Source organism: Elgaria multicarinata, chromosome 12 (assembly GCF_023053635.1).
Source record: "Elgaria multicarinata webbii isolate HBS135686 ecotype San Diego chromosome 12, rElgMul1.1.pri, whole genome shotgun sequence".
Lineage (NCBI taxonomy): Eukaryota > Metazoa > Chordata > Lepidosauria > Squamata > Anguidae > Elgaria > Elgaria multicarinata.
This window is the reverse complement of record NC_086182.1, coordinates 5,810,998-5,833,215: the sequence shown is the minus strand read 5'-3', so window position 1 is coordinate 5,833,215 and position 22,218 is coordinate 5,810,998. Positions and strand designations below refer to the sequence as shown.

At 46.4% G+C, this 22,218-nt stretch overlaps 1 protein-coding gene across 1 annotated transcript in view; it reads right to left on the bottom strand.

Annotated features, from left to right (window-relative positions):
- Positions 1–21,902, bottom strand: part of ARID5A (AT-rich interaction domain 5A) — a 37,842-nt gene extending 15,940 nt beyond the window's left edge. The window contains exons 1-2 of the mRNA XM_063138830.1: positions 21,812–21,902; positions 4,599–4,753 (exon numbers count right to left, since the gene is read on the bottom strand). Coding sequence (XP_062994900.1) covers positions 4,599–4,753; positions 21,812–21,815 — 159 coding nt within the window. The 5' untranslated portion in view covers positions 21,816–21,902. The remainder of the gene's footprint in view (positions 1–4,598; positions 4,754–21,811) is intronic.
- Positions 21,903–22,218: the final 316 nt, after the last annotated feature.

Genomic DNA, 22,218 nt, shown 5'->3' with positions numbered 1-22,218 from the left:
CCCAGGGTCAATGGCATATTCCTGATTGCGGCAGCGGCGGCTGACCGAGCAGAGAAGCCAGCGATGGCACAGAGGTGGCAGCGATGGGGGCAGTGAGTACATATATGCCCTCTGTTCCTGGGACCCAGTAAGTACAGCCCTCCCCGGCACTGCATGCTGGGAGTTGTAGGCTGTATGGGGGCCGAGGGCTGGGCGGATGGCGGATAGGTCATAAAATGGCCTCCGTGATCCAGATTTCCAAACCCGAGGCAAGTGGGTTGCACAGCCCTAGTAGTAACTTCATTGCTTAGAGCCGTAGGCCATCACAAAATACATAAAAAGAGAAGCACTACAATGCAATCACATATTTATAAATACACATCTCTAACGGGACCTTAAGCCATTTGGGATTTGGAGCCTATTTTCCTTGCTGCAAAGGCAAATTTTGCTACCTGGACAGAGGTAAAAACATCAGTGCCAGAAAAAAGAGCACAGATCTGTTCGAAGAGAGGCCTGTTTGACAGGCATGGGAGAAAGACAGCAAGAAATTTACTCCTAGGATGGTCATAGAGGGGAGACCTTAGCAAATAGCGGAAAACACCCTCAACATCCCCAAACCCACAAATACAAAGATTGGAATATTATCAAATCTTCTGTCCAGAAAGGCAGAATTCGTGCATTGTAGATGCAATACTGTAAATGGTTGTCTGGGGGGAGGGGAGCAAGGGGGGACACAGACAGAGCTAGAAAGGCTCAGGGGCCCTTCTAGAGTTTTAGAGGAACAGCAGTTGAAAAATCACCTCCATCTTCCTGCCACCCTGCCTGACAGAGCATACGTTTTTTCGGAAGCCTCAGAGATGAGAAGCTTCCATCCATCTAACTGGCTGCGATCCCACAGGATTGCACCATGGGTCGCTTTTCCGCCAAAGCCACCTGGAGCAAAAGTCACACCCCCACCACCTGTTTGAGATGGAGCTCAAGCCCATTTTGCTTGACAGGACGGATGCGTCAAGACTCCTAGGCAGAAGACACGGAAGACACGGAAGCAAGTCCGGGAGATGCCCAGGAGCCGAGATGGAATCGTTTACCACCAGCTTCTGCCCGGTTTCCTATGCCTCTCCATTGCCCCCATGCCTGTGTTCTAAACGAAATTTCACTCCACATTTATTATCCAGGTTTTCAAACCATTTAGATTTTATTTTCTTGAAGCAAGAAAGGGAGAATGATCAAGGAGAAGATTCGGAGTAAAAAACTAGTAACGTCAGCAACAGTCCGCCCTGCTCCCTACCAATGCAATCCGAATTCTGCACAATTCATTTAGTGCAGATTTTCTTTGCGGGGTGGTGGGTTGAAGAAGAAGAGAGGATTTCCCCCAATAATCTATTTCGCAGGAGAGAGAGTGATTTCTTGGCAATAGAGAGCTCATTTCTGAAGTTCACAGTTGTTTTTCTTGCCAACATAGAAAACACTTGCATTTTCAGTTTCTTTTGAAGTTGACACCTCTGGCTTGGAAATTTTTGACAGTTTCCCTCCATTTCTTACTTAAACCTACCTGCAACCCTAGGCAAAAGGCACAAAAACACCCAGCCCAGAAGTTTCTAAATGCCACAACAATTACAGAGGTGTCAACCCCCCAATCATATTAGGGGACTCGGACGTGGTTTGGACGATTGGACGAACAAGCATTTTCCCATGCAGGGTCCCCTATTGCTCCTCCCTTCACACGAGCCCTGGTTCAGCATCAGATCTGCACTAATGCAATCTGTGGTCTCCAGGAAGTCCCTAATTAACCAGCGTTTCCCAGTTTGGGTGAAACAGGAATCTATGATTACCAGCTTCAGAACAAGCATTGAGCAGGGGGTTGGACTCAATGGCCTTATAGCCCCCTTCCAACTCTAGTATTCTAAGCCAGGATCTTAAGGCATGGTTAGTTTACGGTCCTGGCTTATTCCTAAGCGAGTAACCGTATTTTCTCAGCTTGTTCAGATATGTTCGAACCGGCTTGCTCATCAACTTGCTTCAATTTCCAAGTCGCACCTACAATAGGGCAACAATTTGGAAGATGTAGTGAGTTTCAGAGCTGTTATCCTAGGATAAGTAATCATGGAAGCAGGGCAAAAATGAAGGAGCAAACCGGGGACACACACACACACACACACACATCAAATACTTATAAACTTCCAGTGCAGGTATTAAGGCTGGCTTCCTACCAATCACGATTTGCTCTGGGAGCCAGCTTCAGTCACACAGGCTTTGTCCTCCTCCCTCCCCTTGTTAATATTAACCATGGTTTGTAAACCCCGGTTAAGATGGGCACTCTGGTTAGCATGAACTGCAGATTGCATTAGTGCAGATCTAATGCTGAACTATGGTTAATGTGGCCGAGGGAAGAGCAGGTAGAATAGGAGGGGGAGGGAGCGTGCATCCCCTGACTGGCTCCACATTTGAAGGAATTTGGCATTGCTGGACCAAATTTAATTTTTTGCCACTTCATGTGTCCAGGATTCTACTCCATTCATCTTCAACTATTGGGTCACAGCCCAACTACAGATGGATCATGTCATTGGAGCAGCCATTCCGTTCTGTCCTTCTTATAACTCTCTCAATCACCGCCACACACCACTTGCTAGTTATTGTCATGGGAGAAAAGGATTGCAAAGGAGAGAGGAAGCTGCCACTTGTGTTTGTAGTGGCAGGAATAGAAAATATATCATGTGCAAATCAGCAACTGGCATCCCAGGAATCTGGATTCCAATCATGCTTGGAAGGATTGATTTCTGGTGCAGATTTGTGTCAGAACTCCTGGGTCCTAAAGCCAGCCCTTCTGCAGGACCCCAAGACCTTTCATTTCACACCTTCAGTGTCAATTTTTCCCCATCTTTAGCACAAATCATAAGGAGGAATTGTACTTTTTTTCCTAAGCTGAAACAGAAGATAAGCAAAATTCAAAATCTGGTACTAGATAAAAATGTGAAGAAATGTATATTTAAATTTAGAATGAAATTCCGTGTTACCTCCAACTCCAATTTTGTTGCCATTGAAATTCAAGCACTACCAGACTTCCATTAAAAGTGGGGAAAATCTCTGGTTGGGTTCTGACATAACATGAAATCTTGGTTTGCTTTCACATCCAACTTCAAGACTGCCCAAACATTAATTTGGCTGGGACTGAAAAAACCCAGATTCTGATATCTCAGATTGAAGCAGGTTTGCAAACCACCGTTTGTGCAAACTGTGGCTTACTATAAGGTCTGAATTCACAAAGCATTGATAAACCACGGTTAGAGCCATCACTGTACTTAAAGGGCTACTGCACCATGGAGATGGTGGGGTATGAACTTATAAAACTGAGTGCTGAACAGATGCGGGAGGAAGAATGCAAAGAAGCAGCTCTAAGTAACTGAATGTTGAGCAGGAAGCTCAAACTATGATTAGCCTAAACCATAGTCCGTGGTTTCATGTTATCTGTAAACTAGTGACAGGAGAGAAATTTGTTCAGTTCACATTGTGCTCTTTCAAACCAATATGCGAACTGAAACTCAGATACCCTTCAAACTTTGCACTTCTCCAAATTTTGTAATGGAATTCTCCAATCTGAAAACGCATAGAAAATGTGTATATTCAGAAAACATGCACACAAAAATGCATATATTCATGAAAATAACATTCAAAAATGCATATTAGCAAAATCGTTAGCCAAAAATTTGTATCTTAGGCAAAATTCTATGCTAAAATACATGTATTAAAGAGAAATGTTTTGGACAAGGGGTGGGAATTTTGATGTCTAAAACAATGGCAGGGCCACAACGCCCATCAGCCAGAGCCAGCATGACCCGTGAATCAGGAGTATTGAGTGATGTCATCCAAAACAGCTGGAAGGTGCCAGGTTGGTTTAGCATAGGAGTGGTCAATCCAGATGTTTTGACCTACAATTCCCATTATCCCTCACCATTAGCTATGGTGACTAGGGCTGATGGAAGTTGTAGTCCAAAACATCTGGAGGGCCACAAGTTGCCCACTCTGTAGAAGTATTAGGTGTTGGATTTAGACCCTAAAGACCTAGATCCAAATCTGCAACCACCATTGATACTTACTGGGTGAGTTTGGACCTGTCACTAACCTTCCACGCAGGGTCATTGTAAAGATAAAAGTGGGAGGGAGAGACCATCGCATTATCTGCCCCCACAATATTTGGAGGAAGGGTGGGATAAAAGTGAAATCAACATTCTTCCTATTACCTTCTCTCCGCTTTCTCTGTTGTCTCCAATTTTGTCGAAATTTAGATTTTATGCTACTCAAAGCTGGCACATATTTTTGCTGTTGTCATCCCCACCACCACACACACACACACACACACATTATGTGAGTTTGTAAATTGCCATGGTCATTCATGGCACTAACTAAACCAACCTTCCCCAACCTGGAGCTCTCCAGATGTTTTGGACTGCAACTCCCATCATTACCAGGTAGCATAAGCTATCGGAACAACAGGTGCACCCAAACCATCTAGAGATCCAGCTGAAACCAGAGGACACAGAGAACAAGATCGAAAATGTGGAAAGAACACATGTTCAGACTCAACCCTCTGCTTTCATATCAGCGTTCTTCTTTTCACTCACCACTTGGTCCAGCTTCTCCGGAGCACTTTCATGCTCCTCTGCACCAGGACTCCCCACTGCAGTTTCTTCCGCTGGGCATGGCCCTGGAGTGTTCTCCGATTCGGTCTCAGCCATGGGGATGCTCTTCTTTTTCCGCTTGCCTTTAAGGCTGGGTGCTGCATCGAGGGAGAAGAGAGGAAAGTTGCTGAAAGCCAAAGACTCAGGCAAGGGGTGTCATGGACCCAGCCCTTCTCAGGCCTGGAGATGTTGGGAGCCAGAGGGACCCAACTCTAAACTCCTGCAGGATCCAAATCCATCTGGGGGAGACAGGAGGAGAAGTTGCCAGATGCCAAGTCTGGCATTTTTCTGAATCGGGCTCTGCTTAACCCATCGCCTACAGCTCTCTCTCTCCTTGGGGAAAGGCACCAGCTCAAGTGATAGAGCACCTGCTTTGGATGCTGAAGGCCTCAGGTTCAATCTCTGGCATCCCCAGTTAAAAAGGATCAGGTAGCGGATGACACAAAAGGCCCAGACCAGCCAAAGACCCTGGACAGCCACTGCTGCCAGCCCGAGTAGACAATACTGGGCTCGGTGGACAAATAGTGGAAAGCAGCTTCTTGGGTTCCCCTAAGAGGTGTCCGGTTGAGGCCAGCAACACCCTTCCTGAGGCCTCCCAGCAAACTCACAGCACCCATCTCAAAGCTAGAACTCTGCCCCTTTTCAGTCTCTTGCAACTCCTAACAGGAGGGGCTTTGGCGGTTGTCATGATCAAGACCTGCTCAGGGTATGGAGCAGCTCATCTGAGATCTAGTGTTTGCTGGAACAACGGATCTGCTGTTTCGGATGTTACTGACCTGCTAGCCTGCCTCTCAAATACCTTCACTCACCCCATTTGCACAGCCCCAACTTATCCCAGTCCACACCTGCTTTCAGCTGCTGGTTGCCTCTTCAATAACCAAATGGACCACTCAAAGCCTTGTCCTCTAGGCTTTTTGCACCCCAAGGATCAGCTCTGTTCACCTCCCGCTCCTCTGCCCTCAAAGGGAACCCAAATTCTGTATCTCTGGCTGCTACGGACCATGCCTGGTAGTAGGTGTGGCACTGTTCATGACAAGAAATCTCAGCCAGGCCTGCAAGAGGAGGTAGATGTTGGCTCTAAGGCACACGCACATGCACGCACGCACACACACACACAGGCTAAGATGTAGCCACCCCGGCAACCAGACTGGCTTTCCAAGATGCCTGCTTTGACGTACGTAGCTCGCCAGTTTCCTGTCTGGACACACATCTCCATGCAGGCAAGAGCGTATTCTGGCAGACGGGCAAGACTGCCTAGCTTCCGCTTTCACTTTCAAGGTGGTTTCCTGAAGGGTGTGAACCTCGCCCCCAGCAACCACATCCTTCCCTCCTAGACGTTGCTCGACCAACTGCCGCGATCGAGCCCTCCGGGGCCCCACTCTCAACACAAACGCCTCTTCTCGTGAATTTGGAAACACAGGTTGCCTCTGGCGCACGTTCCCTGTTTGGTCAGGTATGAGTCCAGAGCTGGATCCTGTTTGCAGCTGAGGGCAGAGTGAAGCAAAGACCTAAGAGCAGCCCGGCTGGATCACATCAAGGGTCCACCTAGTCCAGCATTGTGTTCTCACAGTGGCCAACCAGCTGCCTATAGAAAACGCACAAGCAGGAAATGAGGGCAACAGCAACCTCCCACCCATGTTCCCCAGCAATTGGTGTGCACTGATATACTGCCTCTGATACTGGAGGTAGTGTGCAGCCATCAGGGTTATTAGCCCTTCTTGATAGCCTTCTCCTCCAGGAATTTATCCAACCCCCTTCTAAAGCCATCCAAACCAGTGGCCATCACTATGTCCTGTGGTAGCAAATTCCATAGTTTAACTATGCGCTGTGTGAAGAAGCTTTCATCCATCCTGAATCTCCCACCAAGCAGCTTCATGGGATGACCCCACTGAGTTCTAACATTTTGAGAGATGGAGAAAAATGTCTCCCTATCCACATTCTCCAAACCACGCAAAAATTTGTACACCTGTATCGTGTGTCTATCATGACAAAGAGGTAGCAAGAATCAGGACTAGCCCAAGACAACTTGCTTCCTGAGGCAATAGGAAAGATGGCGCCCCTTCCCGTTTCCCTGTCCAGAAGCCAGCTGGAGTGGAAGTCGAATTTTACTTCAACGCTGCCAATGGGTAATTTCCAGGGTGGATAAAAATCAATGGTTTTTTAAAGATTTTTTTTAAAAAAAAATCTGATTTTTTAAAATTTAAATTGGATTTTTTAAACAAAATGCTTTCTGAGGAAAAATCTATCTAAAGATAGTTTTCTATTTAAGATACATTATAGTCCAAAGTTTATTCATCATGAAATAAGGATTAGTTTTTAATTATGTAGCATGAGGCTGTTTAAATGTTTTGGTAAATGAATTCCATTAATCCATTCACAATGTCATGCTCTTTCAGAAGTTTCTGAAAGATTATTTTTCTACTTCCAATAAAGTTCAGCAAAAACTTTGTCCAAATACAAATGATTAACCTATTAAACTGGAGGTAGTTCACCTCGCAATAATTTCATAATTATCTATCTATGATGTGTTTCTAATAGTATAACCAAATCAGTATTTTTGGTATAACTGTAAAACTAATCTGAAAAGTTGCTATTCTAAAAATGAAACCTTCATCTGGTTGCAAATATTAAGATTATACCAGCAAGAGTGCCTTTTTGAGGGGAGGGGGGAGTCACATGATTAAATCAAGTCTTCCTGAGTAGTAATTTAAATCAAATTGATTTAAATCAAATCCACCCTGGTAATTTCTATCACCACACCTGGTGCACTAGCTTCAGGGGCCCAGGACAAGTTGTATGGCTCTGTCCTCAAACAGATTAGCTTGGGGGGTTCAGAAGGCTGCCACCCAACATCTGCTGCCTGAGGTGATTGCCTCATTCTGCCTAATGGCAGAGCCGGCCTAGGTAAGAGGGGGGCTGCCTTTGAAAACAGTCCGGAAACTTCAACTGGTACAAAACAAGGCAGCACAGTTACTAACAAGGACTGGCCGACGAGACCACATCACGCCAGTCCTTTTCCAGCTTCATTGGCTGCCAGTCCAGGTCCTGGACCAATTCAAAGTGCTGGTATTAACATTTAAAGCCCTAAACGGCTTGGGCCCAGGCTATCTGAAGGAACGCCTCCTCCCATATGTACCTGCCCGGACCCTAAGGTCATCCTCAAGGGTCCTTCTCTGCGAGCCCCTGCCTAAGGAAGTGAGGCAGGTGGCAACCAGGAGCAGGGCCTTCTCTGCTGTGGCCCCCCGGCTGTGGAATGAGCTCCCTAAGGAGGTTCGCTTGGCACCTACATTATATGCTTTTAGACGCCAGATGAAGACCTTTTTATTCTCCCAGCATTTTAACAGTCTATAAATAAATTTTAACTTGGTGTTTTAAATTTGTAATTTTGCATTGCTGCTGTTTTGATCTGGTTGAGCTTTTATATTGTATTTTATATTATGGTTTTATACTGTTGTTTTATACTTTGAATGTTTTTAATTTTTGTGAACCTCCCAGAGAGCTCCGGCTATTGGGCGGTATAGAAATGCAATAAATAAATAAATAAATAAAATAAGAGCAGCTCTCCTTGTGAGAAAGCCTGTCTCTGGAAGTTCCACCCCATCACAGCGGAGTGGTTGGTAGACCACAGCCTGAATCCCTCAGCAGAGAGATAGCTATTAAATAACCACCCCATCTCTCCATAAAATGTCCGAGGCCACTTATAAAAATGAATGAATCAGAGGTGATGATTTGGACTGCATCTCCCAAATGCTCCAGTCAGCAAAGCCAATGGGCAGGGATTATGGGAATTGTAGTCCAACACATCTGGAGGACACCAGCTTAGGGAGTATTGTGCTATGGGATACAGGGCCTGTCGGCATCACCTCCCGCAGTAAAAACCATGTTAGTTTAGTGGATCACGTGACCCTGGTGGTTGTGGCTGTGTGTTCTCACCATCTTATGTTAATCTGGGACTTTCACTCCATACTGGCCTTAGATGGAGTACAAGTGAAACAAATATTCCCAAATACTTGAAATCTGCCAAACTTTCCAATTTCACCATTTACGTGTCAAAACGGAACTCAGAGTAAATACACACTTTTACCTCAACGTCAAGAGTGCTTTGAACATGGGGATTTTGACTTGTTTTTGGCAAGTATGAAATACGAAAGTCACAGCTGTCAACTGTCAAGTACTAAATTACATTGAATATCATCGATCCAATACCATCACATGCCAATGGTCAAAAACACCATTTCATGTCAGTTGTCAAATACCACCAAGTGGCAAATACTGAAATCAAACTTCACCACATGTCAAATACAGTCTTTGATGAACAGTAAGTACTCAGGGAGTATTTGGGGTTGAATATTCAAATACCAAGATTTGCAGGGGAGAATTCCTGGGTTTTAATCTCACCACAACTACAATCTCATTGTACCCCTGAGGTGAACTCCACCATCCTCATCTTCCCATCTGCAATAGACAGAAATACTGACCTACCATACAGGGTTGTTGTGAGGATTACTGAGGTAATGTTTTTGAAGGGCTTGAACGTTCAAAATGCTCATTATCACCATCCTCTTATCACTATCCAAAACAAAACAGCACTGGGTGATATTATGCGGTGCTCTCTGCACCCTTCAACACCCTTTCCTTTACTGCATTTGCATCTTCACCAAGAAAGCCAAATTAGACTATACTCAGAAAACTTCGAAGCCATTATATGGACCTTGCTTTTTCCCAAGAAGAAACCTCAGATTGATTTCCAAAATCAATTCGCTTTCTGGATTGATAGAGTTACATGTGGGTGTCTTCCCCCCCCTTTTTTCCCCCCCCTTCTTTTTTACAGGGGATAAGGTTGGGAAGGAGGAAAGCTGATATAACCACCAAAGGAAGAAGATAAATCAGGGGTCAGCATGACTGGGCTGTTGCCAAGAGCCCACCTGCTCCCTGTCCTGATCCCATGGCGCAGGCAGCAGCACCTTTGGAGGAGTGCTGCCATCTAAGATTAGGTTGGCATTGCATATGGGGTAAGCTAAGATGGTGGCTGGCAGAAGCACTGGCGAGTGCCGAAAGGACCAGTCGCTCACTTCACCAGCCCTTGCCAACACGCTTCTTCGCCGGCAGGTTGAATGGGAGGAAGAGGAGGCAGTCAGCTACGCTCCATCCAATACCATTGCCGCCTGTCCCAGAAAATACGCTTGGACGAGGCCTGCTCAGTCGGTGGAGGAAATGGCCAGTGGGGACAAATGTGTGACAGTGGAAGGACTCATCTGTCAACAGCACCACGACCGAGGTCCCACCAGTGTCTGGCACCGGCCCCAAGTTCTTCATGGTTGTCACTGAACACAGGACTCAGCCTCGATACAAAAACAGGTGGTTTGTGTTGCTGCCCCAATGAGCTTACAATCTACATTCTCATGAACTTCCCTCCCAGTATGAAAATGGGGCCATTTCTGACAACCTATGAGAGACAGGAGGTGACAAGGGGGTATTGGGGGCGGGGCGTTGTGGAAGGAAGGGGCTAAAAAGTGCCAAATCTACTCTTCGACTCACTGGTTCCCTTTCCTCTTCCCCCATATTTTTAGCCACCTGGGTCCTTTTTCTGAGACTTCAGTCTTCTACTCAAGCCGATCACAAAACATCCTACCACAGCTTAATGAATTACATGCCAACAGTGGGGGGGAGATTAGTAACGGGGCACAGGACACGTTAATCTCTTCAGGTCACCAGCCCAAATCTTGCATGGGTCAGTGGTAACTGGGAGCCAGAAACCACTGTGTGACCGGTATGTATGTGTGTGTGTGTGTGTGTTCATTCGCCTTCTCCCCCTGCCCCATCCTTTTCTTGATGGCTCTTCAGAGAAACTGAGGACCACATGAGTCATGGTGGCATCAGAATTCTTTCCCCCTCCATACAAACATGCTTTAGAAAGATCAGGATTAGGGGGTTACCTACAGGTCAGGCCAGACTGTAGGACAAAGATCCAACTGTACCATCCAGCAGCAGAATTTCACATCCTAATGAAACGAAACCCAAAAAAAAAAACTGGAGAGGAGCTTTCACAGATAACAGCTAGGGAAGGGGTGGGGGTGAAGGAAGTAATTCATGGCCTCACTTTATCCAGTTTTCCACAACAAAAAGGGCCCTTCCATGACGGAATGCACATCAGCGGATTTGAGGCACTATGAAGAGGGGAAGATGGACCGGTCACATGCATGGAGCACAGACCTCCTCCACTCAAAAGGAACAGTAAGCAGTTCCAGATGTATTGTTCTGGGTACATCCATCAGTTCACACACATATTTCACTGTTGCTCTTGAAAATGTAGCTACTTAAATCTACCTTTCAAAAACCAGCACATCACAGCACAATCTTATACATGTTTAGAAAGAAAAAGACCTACAACTCCCAGCATTCCACAGCCAGCATGGGAATTGTAGGACTTTTTTCTGTGTAAACATGCATAGGATTGCACCCTGAATCAACTATCCTGCCGATTAATACGGTACATATCCATACCGTAATAAGACACCATAGTTTTGACAGAGTCGGAAAGGGATATGGACAAGACATGGTCCAGTCAAGTTGTTCTGAATATCTTCCAGCTTCTGCACCCCGAGGATGTGGACAAGTTGCTTGATTTGAGACCTACCACCTGCGGTCAGGACCCTTGCCCTTCCTGGCTATGAAAAGCTGCCAGGGTTGCGGCCTGGCCCTCTGAAGTAAGTAGGAAGTATGCCAACCTCTCTTAAAGGGGTGGTACCAAGACTTGTGCACCAGAACAAAAATCGAGCTTGGGACTTGTGGTTCTGGATAACCATCTACCGGTGTCAAATGTTCCATTCCTAAGCAAGGTTGTGGAGAGGATGGTGGCATCTCAAACCCAGGCAGTCATGGTGGATACCAATTTGGCATCTGGCCTAGTTACGGGGAAGATGACTTTGGCCAACCTGGCAGATGACTTATACCAAGGAAGCAATTCAGGGGATGCGATGCAACGCCCATCAACCTCTAGTCAATAGTAAGGAATCATGGGAGTCGCAGTCCAACAACATCTGGAGGGCGACATGTCCCCCATTGCTACTTTAGCTCAACCCTCTGGGATCACTTTTCCCAACACTTCCATGAAAGTGTTGATCGGCACAGGGACAAGATAGAACCCTGTGATACCCAACGGCTGATGAGCGTGAGGCAGAACAGAAGTCCCCCAACACCACCGTGTAAAGCCCACGGGAAAGGTAATGCTGTGCTCTCAGTCCTGATGTAGCCAGGCAGCCCAGAAGTATACCATGGTCAGTGGTATCGAAAGCTGCTGAGAGGCCCAGGAGAACAGGGCCACAACCCTCACCCCTAGGTTAAACAGTCATCAGCATGTGGATGGAACACCTCTCTGCCTCTCGTTTCCATCCACTGACTCCAAGGAGGCCGTGGACTTCCGAACAAACGCCATTTTGGGATGGATGAGGGCAAACAAGCTGAATGTTAATCCAGGCAAGATGGAAATGTTATGAGGGGGGGGAGCAGATGAATCAGGATAGAAATGTCCAACCGCTGCTCTTCCGCTTATTCGATTTTCTGGAATGATAGTGTGGTTTTCATGCAGTGTTTCATGGTATTACATTAGCAGTCTTTTGCTGTTTGTAAGCTGCTTCGGGTGAACCTTTCAGTTCTAAAAGGCATCACAGTAATCCTTAGTTGATTCATTTGAGGGATCCAATTAATTGCAGGGAGAAATCTCAATGAGGTGGGGCTGAGGATTGGTGCTGCACGCTTGTTTATCTTGAAGCTGTTCTGGCTCCAGCCTACTAAGGGCAGGAACAGGCACTCCGTAGCCCTCAAAATGTTTTGATCTACAACTCCTAGCATCCCTCACTGTGGGCTATGCTAGCTAGGGCTGATGGAAGTTTTAGGTCCAATATCTGAAGGCCTGCTTAAGGTTTGACTCAAAGCTTCAGGCTCCTTCTCAAGGTCTCCGGTGGGAAGGAAAACATCTCAGGGTGAGGGGCCAGAATTATCTAGGGAGCAGGAGGCTAATTTCTGCTTGGCACAACAGCTCCACTATTAGGCACAGAGACACTTCAATCAGCTACATTCATAGGACACCATTCACAGCCAGGTTCTTCCACTTCCAGGTTCGTCCAGGTGTCATTCTCTGCCCCTCCCAGGCACCAATAAGCTCCGCCCTTACCCCACTCAGCTCTGCTCCAGGATCTGTCTGGCACCACCTCCTATCTTGAAAGCTCCGCCCCCTGCATTACAGGGTCCGAGCCTCAGGAGTTCTGGCAATGCTAGCCTTTGATAATATATGGGCTCTTTTTCTTGGAGTGCTCTTCAGTGGCAAGGTGATACATTTTGAAGTGCAGACACTCATCATGACTGTCTCCATAGTTTCGCCGCCGCCACCACCAAACCCTAGGAGAGTCCAAAAATGCAGGCAGTTGTCTTGATCTATATATCAACAAACAGTCTCCAGTGGTTTGTTGGGACTGCAATATCTGATGGAACGCCTCTCCCAACCTAAACATCCCCGGACATTACAATTAACGTCTGCCTTCAAGTGCCACCTCCAAGGGCTCAGGCTCAGACGGTGGCAACGAAGGACAGGGCCGTCTCAGTGGTGGCCCCCCAACTGTGAGCTCTCCACTGAGGCCTGCCTGGCGCCAACACGGTCATCTTTTCAGCACCAGGTGAAGACCGCGCTCTACTGCCCGGCATTTTACAATATATTAAGAAGCACCTATGTCTGCTGTTTTAGAACAGGTCTATTATTAAAAATATTGTTTATTTCTTTTTAGCAGTTTACATTGCTTTAGTTTTTCTATGTTAAATTTTTTAGACTATTTTTATTATGCTGTATTTTGTATTTTTGTCAATTATTGTAAACCGCCCAGAGAGCTTCAGCTATGGGTTGGTATAGAAATAAAAGTAGTAGTAGTAGTAGTAGTAATAACAACAACAACTATAATAGCAATAATAATATCTCAACCAGGAACCAGTGTTTTGGGTCTTAATTGCCTATTCAAGACTAAGCCCCCACAAAATGCTTTGCATTACACCAAAGACCAATATATTCAATTCATCCCCCCACCCCCAGCTACTGCGTTGTTTGCAGCTAAGCTCAGAGGGAGCAGGGAATTCTGAGCAGGAGGGCAGAGTCATTACACCACTGGTGCTCTTGCTATTTGCTCCACCCCCACGTTCATCAGGCTCCCTTTCCATTGGCCAGGCGCTACCCTCTCCCCCCCCCGTACCCCTAGACTCCACCCTTATTTCACCTGCTATTGCTGCCATCACTAAGCTCCACCCCATTCCAGCAGGCTCCACCCCCTGAGATTCTGAGCCTCCAAAGACCCAGCAGAAGGAATCAGAACAAAACATATTAAAGAAGGCCTTTCCTTCTACCAACAAGGAACAGCTTTTGTTCACTTTGCTGTAATTTCTCACACTTCCTTCAAAAGCAAACTATACTGAGCTGGGTTTTGTTTTGGGGCAAATATGCATTTTTAATTGTAACCAATCAGAAGACAGAACAGTCAACTAAGAGTTCTTAAATCAATCACCAGCCCAACTTATGAGCGGCTTGGGTCACAGCCAGGGTGCCCAACCCCTTCTGCATTCGTGGGATTGATTCCATATTGCTTCACATAGTTAGTTTACACAGGGAAAGGGAACTAACAAGAGACACTCACAATCACAGCGACATTCTCCGCTTCAAAGGCAGGATTCCGGCACCTGACGTGCGGAAAAGGCCCTTTAAAAAGAGAATGTGTGGAGAGCAAGGACTGAGAGGATGAGCACAAAAGTGGACCACTTGGGTCCATGTGGAGATGAAGAATCAGTCTCTCTCTCTCTCTCTCTCTCTCTCTCTCTCCCCCCCCCCGCGAAAAAGTGGGCCAAGCGTTGAATGGTTTCTAGCCACCTCTGCCCACAACATCCATTTCCAGCTCATGTTTGCTAAAACGGTTTGTGTGTCATTCCTGCCCCCCACTCCACCCGGTCAATGAGCTCATGCAAAACAGTGACATACTGTACAAAAAGGCAGTGGGGAGGGAGAAAATTTAAAAAAGAGAGAGGGAAGGGGGGGGAGCCTTCCCAGTTTAGTGTTCTCCGAGTATGAGATCATAGCACACAGCAGCCAAAACAAGTCCAGCTTCTGAGAGGATTACTGGACATGATGACAACTTCAGGAAACAAAAGGAAGGAGCGGGGGGGGGGGGGGGGAGAGAAATCTGCTTGGCCTCTTTCGCAAGGCTTACAGCAGAAATTCAGAAGGCAGGAGGGGAGGGGGTACTGGCAACCATGCCAGGGGGCAGGGGGGGGGAGGAATACAAGGGCTGAGAACAGATTTGGGGGTGATGGGGGAGAAAGAGAAAAGAGACCCATGAAACCCAAACAATTTAAATTAGAAACAGAACCAGGGGAATGCGCAGGAAGGAAGACAGCCTAGATTATCCCATGTCTCTTTCTTTCTTTCTTTCTCACTTCTCCCTTCATTCACTGCAGAAACAGCAATTGATTCCGTCTGGATTGGGCTGGACTTGCCTTTCTAATAATTCCTGACAACTATTAGTAAAAGAAATGGATCATCTGTTGCTCCACCTTCGCCAACCCCAAAACTTCGATTTAGGAATAGTGTTCAAGCTGTCAAGCTACCACCGTGATTAGGAATGAATATAAATAAACCTGGACAGTATTAGAAGGTTTGCTTGGCAGGTGTGTTCTGGCCAATTGAGTAGAACCTGGGCCCAAATTCCATGTCCCCATTGCTGTAATAAGGGAGGGGGCAGAATCTCTTGCAGGTGCTCCTGTCCTTTTAGCCACACCCACTGAGCTCCTCCTCTTCTCCTCCATATTTTATTGTCTTTGCTGCAACAACCTCACACAATTAATATTCTCAAAATCAACCCCATTCTCACCAAGCCCTTTCCTCAAAGGAACAACTGGGATAACAGAAAGATATATGGGCTCAAGTTACAGGAAGCCAGATTCCAGCTGGACATCAGGAAAAACTTCCTGACTGTTAGAGCAGTATGACAATGGAACCAATTGCCTAGGGCTCTCCCACCCTAGAGGCCTTCAGCTGGACAGCCATCTGTCAGGAATGCTTTAAGGTGGATTCCTGCATTGAGCAGGGGGTTGGACTCGATGGCCTTAGAGGCCCCTTCCAACTCTACTATTGATTCCATAATAAGTCTCTGAGCATGCACAGAGGGCTTCCTTTCTCAGCATGGAAGCCACACCTCACTTTTAGAAGAAGCCAGGGAAATGGGGGAAGGCACACACCTCTCTTTTTGGACCTATCTTAATGCCACAGTCTCATAATAAATTTGAAACGTTGAAAAACGTAGCTGTACTTTACAAAAAAAAATGCAGTGGCTTTCCCCCAACCTGGTTCCCTCCAGATGTGTTAGACTATAAGCCCCATCAGCCCCAGCCAGCATGGGGCTGATGAGAGTTTTAGTCCAGATTTGGGAATATTACAGTATGTCACCCCTAACCCTACTGGGCTCCTTCTCCTGACTGCATATTCCTAGGTCTTGCAAATCAAACAGGACAACCTGCCCACAAAGGGGAAACATAAACACATTCTAGCGAAGTGTGCTTGCAGGAACCTGTCCCCTTGCTTTGCATGGTTTATGGGGTGCATTTATTGGCCCTTGTGAATTAATGGGGTGCTGGGGGGGGGGAGAAAGAACTAATCCTTCCTGTTGCCTACGTAAAGCTGTCCTATGTAAAGATTTAAATCAAAAACCACAGCTCTGTAATCCATGCACTTGGGGTACTTTGGCTCTCTGCCAGTGTCTCGAAAGCACCTGTTCTTACAATTTTTTAAAAAAATCATACCTCACCCCTCCCCTTCCCCGGCCTTCAAACCCCTTTTGTAAAACAGCTGCTTGTGAGACTCTAGCAATTTGCTGGCTTCAATGAAAACAATTGTTTTCCATGCACAGTTGTGGAACTGACACATGGATGGGAGGGGCAGGGGATCCGGCGGCTGCTCCTCCTGCAACCCCAGCAAAGAGATGAATGTGCTGACCTCAACCCAATTGTCTGTCATTCCATCTGGGATAGATTTAAAGCTTTGTGAGCCCTCCCCCAAGGGGGAAGCACCACCACTATTAAGCCCATTTTAGAGATGAGGGAACCGAGTCTCAGATCGTGCGAATAAAACAAAGGTGTGAGAAAAGGGAACATTCGCTACCCCTAAAACTCAAAGGATGCCCAGTGAAGCTGAGCAGCAGTGGAGCCAGGGGAAAAACTGCTTCATTCAGTGCCCAATTCACTCAAGGAACTCATTGCCACAAGGTAAGAAAATTTGCTCAGATGGCTTTCTGAAGAGGATTGGGCAAATTCAGACAAGTCAGTCTGACATCCATCCCTGGGAAAATTCTGGAGCAGATTATAAAGAAGTCAATCTGTAAACACCTTGAAATCAATGCAGTGATTACTAGAAGCCAACATGGATTTGTCAGGAACAAATCCTGTCAGACTAATTTGATCTCATTTTTTGATAGGATAACCTCCCTTGTGGACTGTGGGAATGCTGTGGATGTCATATATCTTGACTTCAGCAAAGCTTTTGACAAAGTACCACATGACATTCTGATTAACAAACTAGCTAAAAGTGGGCTAGATGGAACAACTATTAGGTGGATCCACAGTTGGCTACAGAATCGGACTCAAAGAGTACTTATCAATGGAACCTTCTCAAACTGGGGAGAGGCAACGAGTGGGGTGCCGCAGGGCTCAGTCCTGGGCCCAGTGCTCTTCAACATTTTTATTAATGATTTGGACGAGGAGGTGCAGGGAACGCTGATTAAATGTGCAGATGACACCAAATTGGGTGGGATAGCTAATACCCTGGAAGACAGAAACAAACTTCAAAGTGATCTTGATAGGCTGGAGTGCTGGGCTGAAAACAACAGAATGAAATTTAATAGGGATAAATGCCAAGTTCTACATTTAGGGAATAGAAACCAAATGCACAGTTACAAGATGGGGGACACTTGGCTCAGCAATACTACAAACGAGAAAGATCTTGGAATTGTTGTAGATCGCAAGCTGAATATGAGCCAACAGTGCGATATGGCTGCAAGAAAGGCAAATGCTATTTTGGGCTGCATTAATAGAAGTATAGCTTCCAAATCACGTGAGGTACTGGTTCCTCTCTATTCGGCCCTGGTTAGGCCTCATCTAGAGTATTGCGTCCAGTTCTGGGCTCCACAATTCAAGAAGGACGTAGACAAGCTGGAGCGTGTTCAGAAGAGGGCAACCAGGATGATCAGAGGTCTAGAAACAAAGCCCTATGAAGAGAGACTGAAAGAACTGGGCATGTTTAGCCTGGAGAAGAGAAGATGGAGGGGAGACATGATAGCACTCTTCAAATACTTCAAAGGTTGTCACACAGAGGAGGGCCAGGATCTCTTCTCGATCCTCCCAGAGTGCAGGACACGGAATAACGGGCTCAAGTTAAAGGAAGCCAGATTGCGGCTGGACATCAGGAAAAACTTCCTGACTGTTAGAGCAGTGTGACGGTGGAATCAGCTACCTAGGGAGGTTGTGGGCTCTCCCACACTAGAGGCATTCAAGAAGCAGCTGGACAACCCTCTGTCAGGGATGCTCTAGGGTGGATTCCTGCATTGAGCAGGGGGTTGGACTCGATGGCCTTGTAGGCCCCTTCCAACTCTGCTATTCTATGATTCTATGATTCTATGATTCAAGCCAGGTCTTTCGATGGCCCATAGCCACAAAGTTAAATGGAACCTCCACGTTTAGGAATCATCTAGCAGATGCCAGAGATAAACTACACATTGACTCATGCCCAGCTTCTGGCTGGCTGCTGACAGACACAGTATACTAGACTAGAAGGATCATTGGCCTGATCCACAAAGGCAATTTCTATGAAGCAAGCAGCCCGAGGAAAGATCACAGAACTGCAATCTGCAGTCGTTAAAACAAAAGCAAGACTGTTCTTCCACAGAAAGTCACTTTAAGAACAAAGAAAGCCCCAAGAAACATACCAAAAGATCAGGGGATGAAATGGGGAAATAAAATAGTCAATGCCAGTAAGTTAAACAAAAAATAATAATAAACCACATGCCATTAAAGAGAAGTACCACAGATTGGTTTCAAAACTTCAGCATGAATCATAGAAATGAGATGCGACATAAAGGAGATGAGCTCATTGTATTTGTTCAAAAAGTTGGGGGGGGGGGTTTTCTGCCCAAGCTCTTCTTTAGAAAAGAGAGATCCATGCCCCACCCCAAAACAGCTTTACTTGGCCTCCGACCCACTTTTAATCAAGGTGTAGTTAGAAGTATTAAACAAAGTTTATAAGGAAGTGAAGCAAGGCGACTGTTGATATTCCACAGAAATGGATGTTGCAATGCTGCCTCAATCACAGCCTGGAAAGTTAGAAGACCTTCATGCCTCTAGACGGGATTTTCCAGGAAGCACACTCATTCCTCAGCACCCCCAGAATTGACCTCATCCCATCTGAGGGCCGGATTGCACAGTAAGTGCAGGAATGCAAGGAGATCCAAGCATGGGTGACCCGGGTAAAATGTACTTTAACGCCTTAAATGACCGCATTTGCGCAGCCCTATGCTGCTAGGGGATGCTAACTTTACTATACAGAAATGGGTGGGCACAGTGATTCCACAAGAGCCCCAAAATTGAAAGGGCACAGAGTTTGGCAGCTGAATGAGAAATCTCAGTTTTGGGGTGGGGATTAACGTCTCATGTAAGGAGAGCAAGTTTTTAGCCCTTAAGGGCCCAACAATACCCTGGAAAGCAGGTGGGCCGTGGGTTCTTCTGCAATCTCAGGAGGGTGGCTAAAAATCCTTCCAGTAATTGCTGTGGGGCTTCAGTGCCTTTGCCCCTCCCATGCAGAAGAAATGATGCCAAAAATGGCAGAATAGGTTAAAAATGGCACAACGAACTTCAGCAGAGGAAGAAAGAAGTTCCACAAACTCTCTCCACATGCATAGGTTATGCAGGCTGCAAAATGCAGTTATTCTCAATGCTGAATCTGAAATACAAAACTTAGAAAGAAAGACCATGGTGTGAGTGCATGACACCCTAATAGTACAACTTAACTCTCCATGGGGAGTTGCAGCGTTCCAGGGTAGCACTCGGAGAATACAGCATCCCCCCACCCCAAGAATACAAAAAGTGACTGCCTAAGAAAGAACAGCAGAGCATGTGTATGTGTGAACCAGGATAATTTCATTAAACAACCTTCCCCCACCCCCTTGCAACACCATTCTAAACTGGAACAGAAGGGCCCTGCTGCCTTTTCAGAATTCTCTGGCTCCTAGTCAACTCTGACTTTGCCAACAATGACAGTATGTGGTTGTATTTCACAGCGATTTGTATCTCTCTCTCTTTCTCACACAGGCATCAAACATTTTCCTCGCACAGCCTTCCAGGGCATGCCGATAGGAGCAGAGGAAAGGAAGAGTGGGAACACTTGTTCAATTCCTCCAAGCAGATACATTATTCAGTAAAAAAAAAGTGGGGGGAGAAATCACAGGGTGGGGAGTGGCGTGGGGAGAGAGAGAAGGTCAACAACCTACAAAAATATTTCTTGGCTTACGCGGAAGCAGCAAAGCCTTCAGCATCTTCAAAGAATGTAGATCAAGCCACTTACAGGAAATGACAGAGTACAATGGAACCAGAACTGTGTGTACACATTTCATTCAATATTACAGGTTTAACTCTTAAGAGGCTGGGCGAATGTGGGACGAGGCAACCCGTGAGCCTTCTGGGAACTGGGGGGCGGGGGTGGGGAAGGAGGGCGGCTTTTGCTGACAGCTGACACAATAAATTAACTGAGAACAGCCAGAGATTAAAAACCGCAACAGGAAGATGGATGACAAAATCAGAGAGGAGTGCTGAAATTTACTAAATTGGAAAAGGGGGGGGGGGGGGGTGAAGAGAAAGAAGGAGAAATGTGATCTAAATTACCAGGAAACCCCTGATAGCCAAGAAAATACTTTAAAAGGGGGTGGGGGGGCAGTGTCCATTTAAGGGGAGAAAGCACAAGAAAACTTCTGAGAGTTTAAATTGGTTCTGGCGCTGTTTTTTTGTTTTTTTTTTTTAAAAAAAGGGTCTGGTCACGTGAATGGGGTTGACAGACACAGTGTTCCGAATACCAAGTGTGTGTTTGTCGGAGGGGGGGAGGAAAAAAGGGGGTGTTGTTTTGTTTTAACAGTAAACTAAAAGTTTCCCCCAAAATTGGCTAGTTTACAGAACACACTCCCTCTGCCGCCTTCTGTTCTTTCCTCCACCTGCTCAGAAATGCAAACTCAGTGACTTTTACAACTTAATCGAAGATCCCCTTGCCAAGAATTATATGCTGAGCCACACAGAACGGGAAGGAGAATTTGCATAGAGACTGGTCGGATTATTTCCAACGCAAAAAAACAAAAAAAGTTTGTTTTTTATAAAATCACAACGTTTGAATCCAGACACACACACACACACACACACACACCCATCTTCTCAAGAGTCCAACAACTGAAAATAACCCTCTCCTGGAAATATAAAATAAAACACCGCCTTCTTTCTTCCGCCCCCCCCCCCCGCGCCCCCAAGGAGGGTACCGGGGAGAAAAAGCAGATCTACAAGGACACAGTCTAATTCGGAGTCGTTTCCCATGCCTTAACACCTCCTCGGGCGACTTATGGAAAGCCGGGGCTTTCTTAGGTTTGTAGAAGGGTGCAACCTGCTGTGATTTATCCGGCTGCGAGGGTTAGACACCAACTAAATAAAAAACTATGAATACATCTCAAAGGGGGGGGGGTGCGCCCACCACAAAATGCGCAGAACTCTCCCTCCCCCTCCCTCTTTTCATTTTTAAGATCACACTGAGCAGAAACCTCCATTCCAGCCAAGTTTGTGCGCCTAAACGCAAATAGGACCTTAGAGAAAGTTTGCGGAGAAACAATAAAAACCCCAAGATGGACCTCCCAGCTTCGCCCTCTTTCTCCAACTGTCCCCCTTCCTCACTTGCACCGTAACCCTTCCTCTACAAAGCTGCGCCAGCCAAAAGAAACACGCCTCCAAACAAGTTCCTAGTCCTCAGCGCGCCCGACTCCCAAGTCACGACTCCCGGTTCCCAAACGCGCAGGGCTCAGTCAGGACGCAAAGGAGCAGCGCTCGCTCACCCATCGCCCGGAGCGCAGATCCTGCCCGGCTCAGCACCAGCAGCGCCCATGTGATACTAAGTCCACCGCACAACTGAGCCAGCAGCTCGCTCGCTCCGCTAAACTCTCGTTCAGCGCTTAGTTCTGCGCGCTGATAGGGCGGGTCCGGGCGCTAGGATCAGGCGATTAGCGGGAGCGGCCATCACTCAAAGGGAAGGTGCCCGCCTGCTCTGTCCTAGTGGATGCTGGGAAGTGTGGTTCTAGCACAAAACTTCTGTATAGACAGTTACCTATTAAGAAAGAAAGAAAGAAAGAAAGAAAGAAAGAAAGAAAGAAAGAAAGAAAGAAAGAAAGAAAGAAAGAAAGAAAGAAAATATTCTTATTATTTTTCATGCACAGCGAAATATTTCAGAACATTTAAAGGAAAA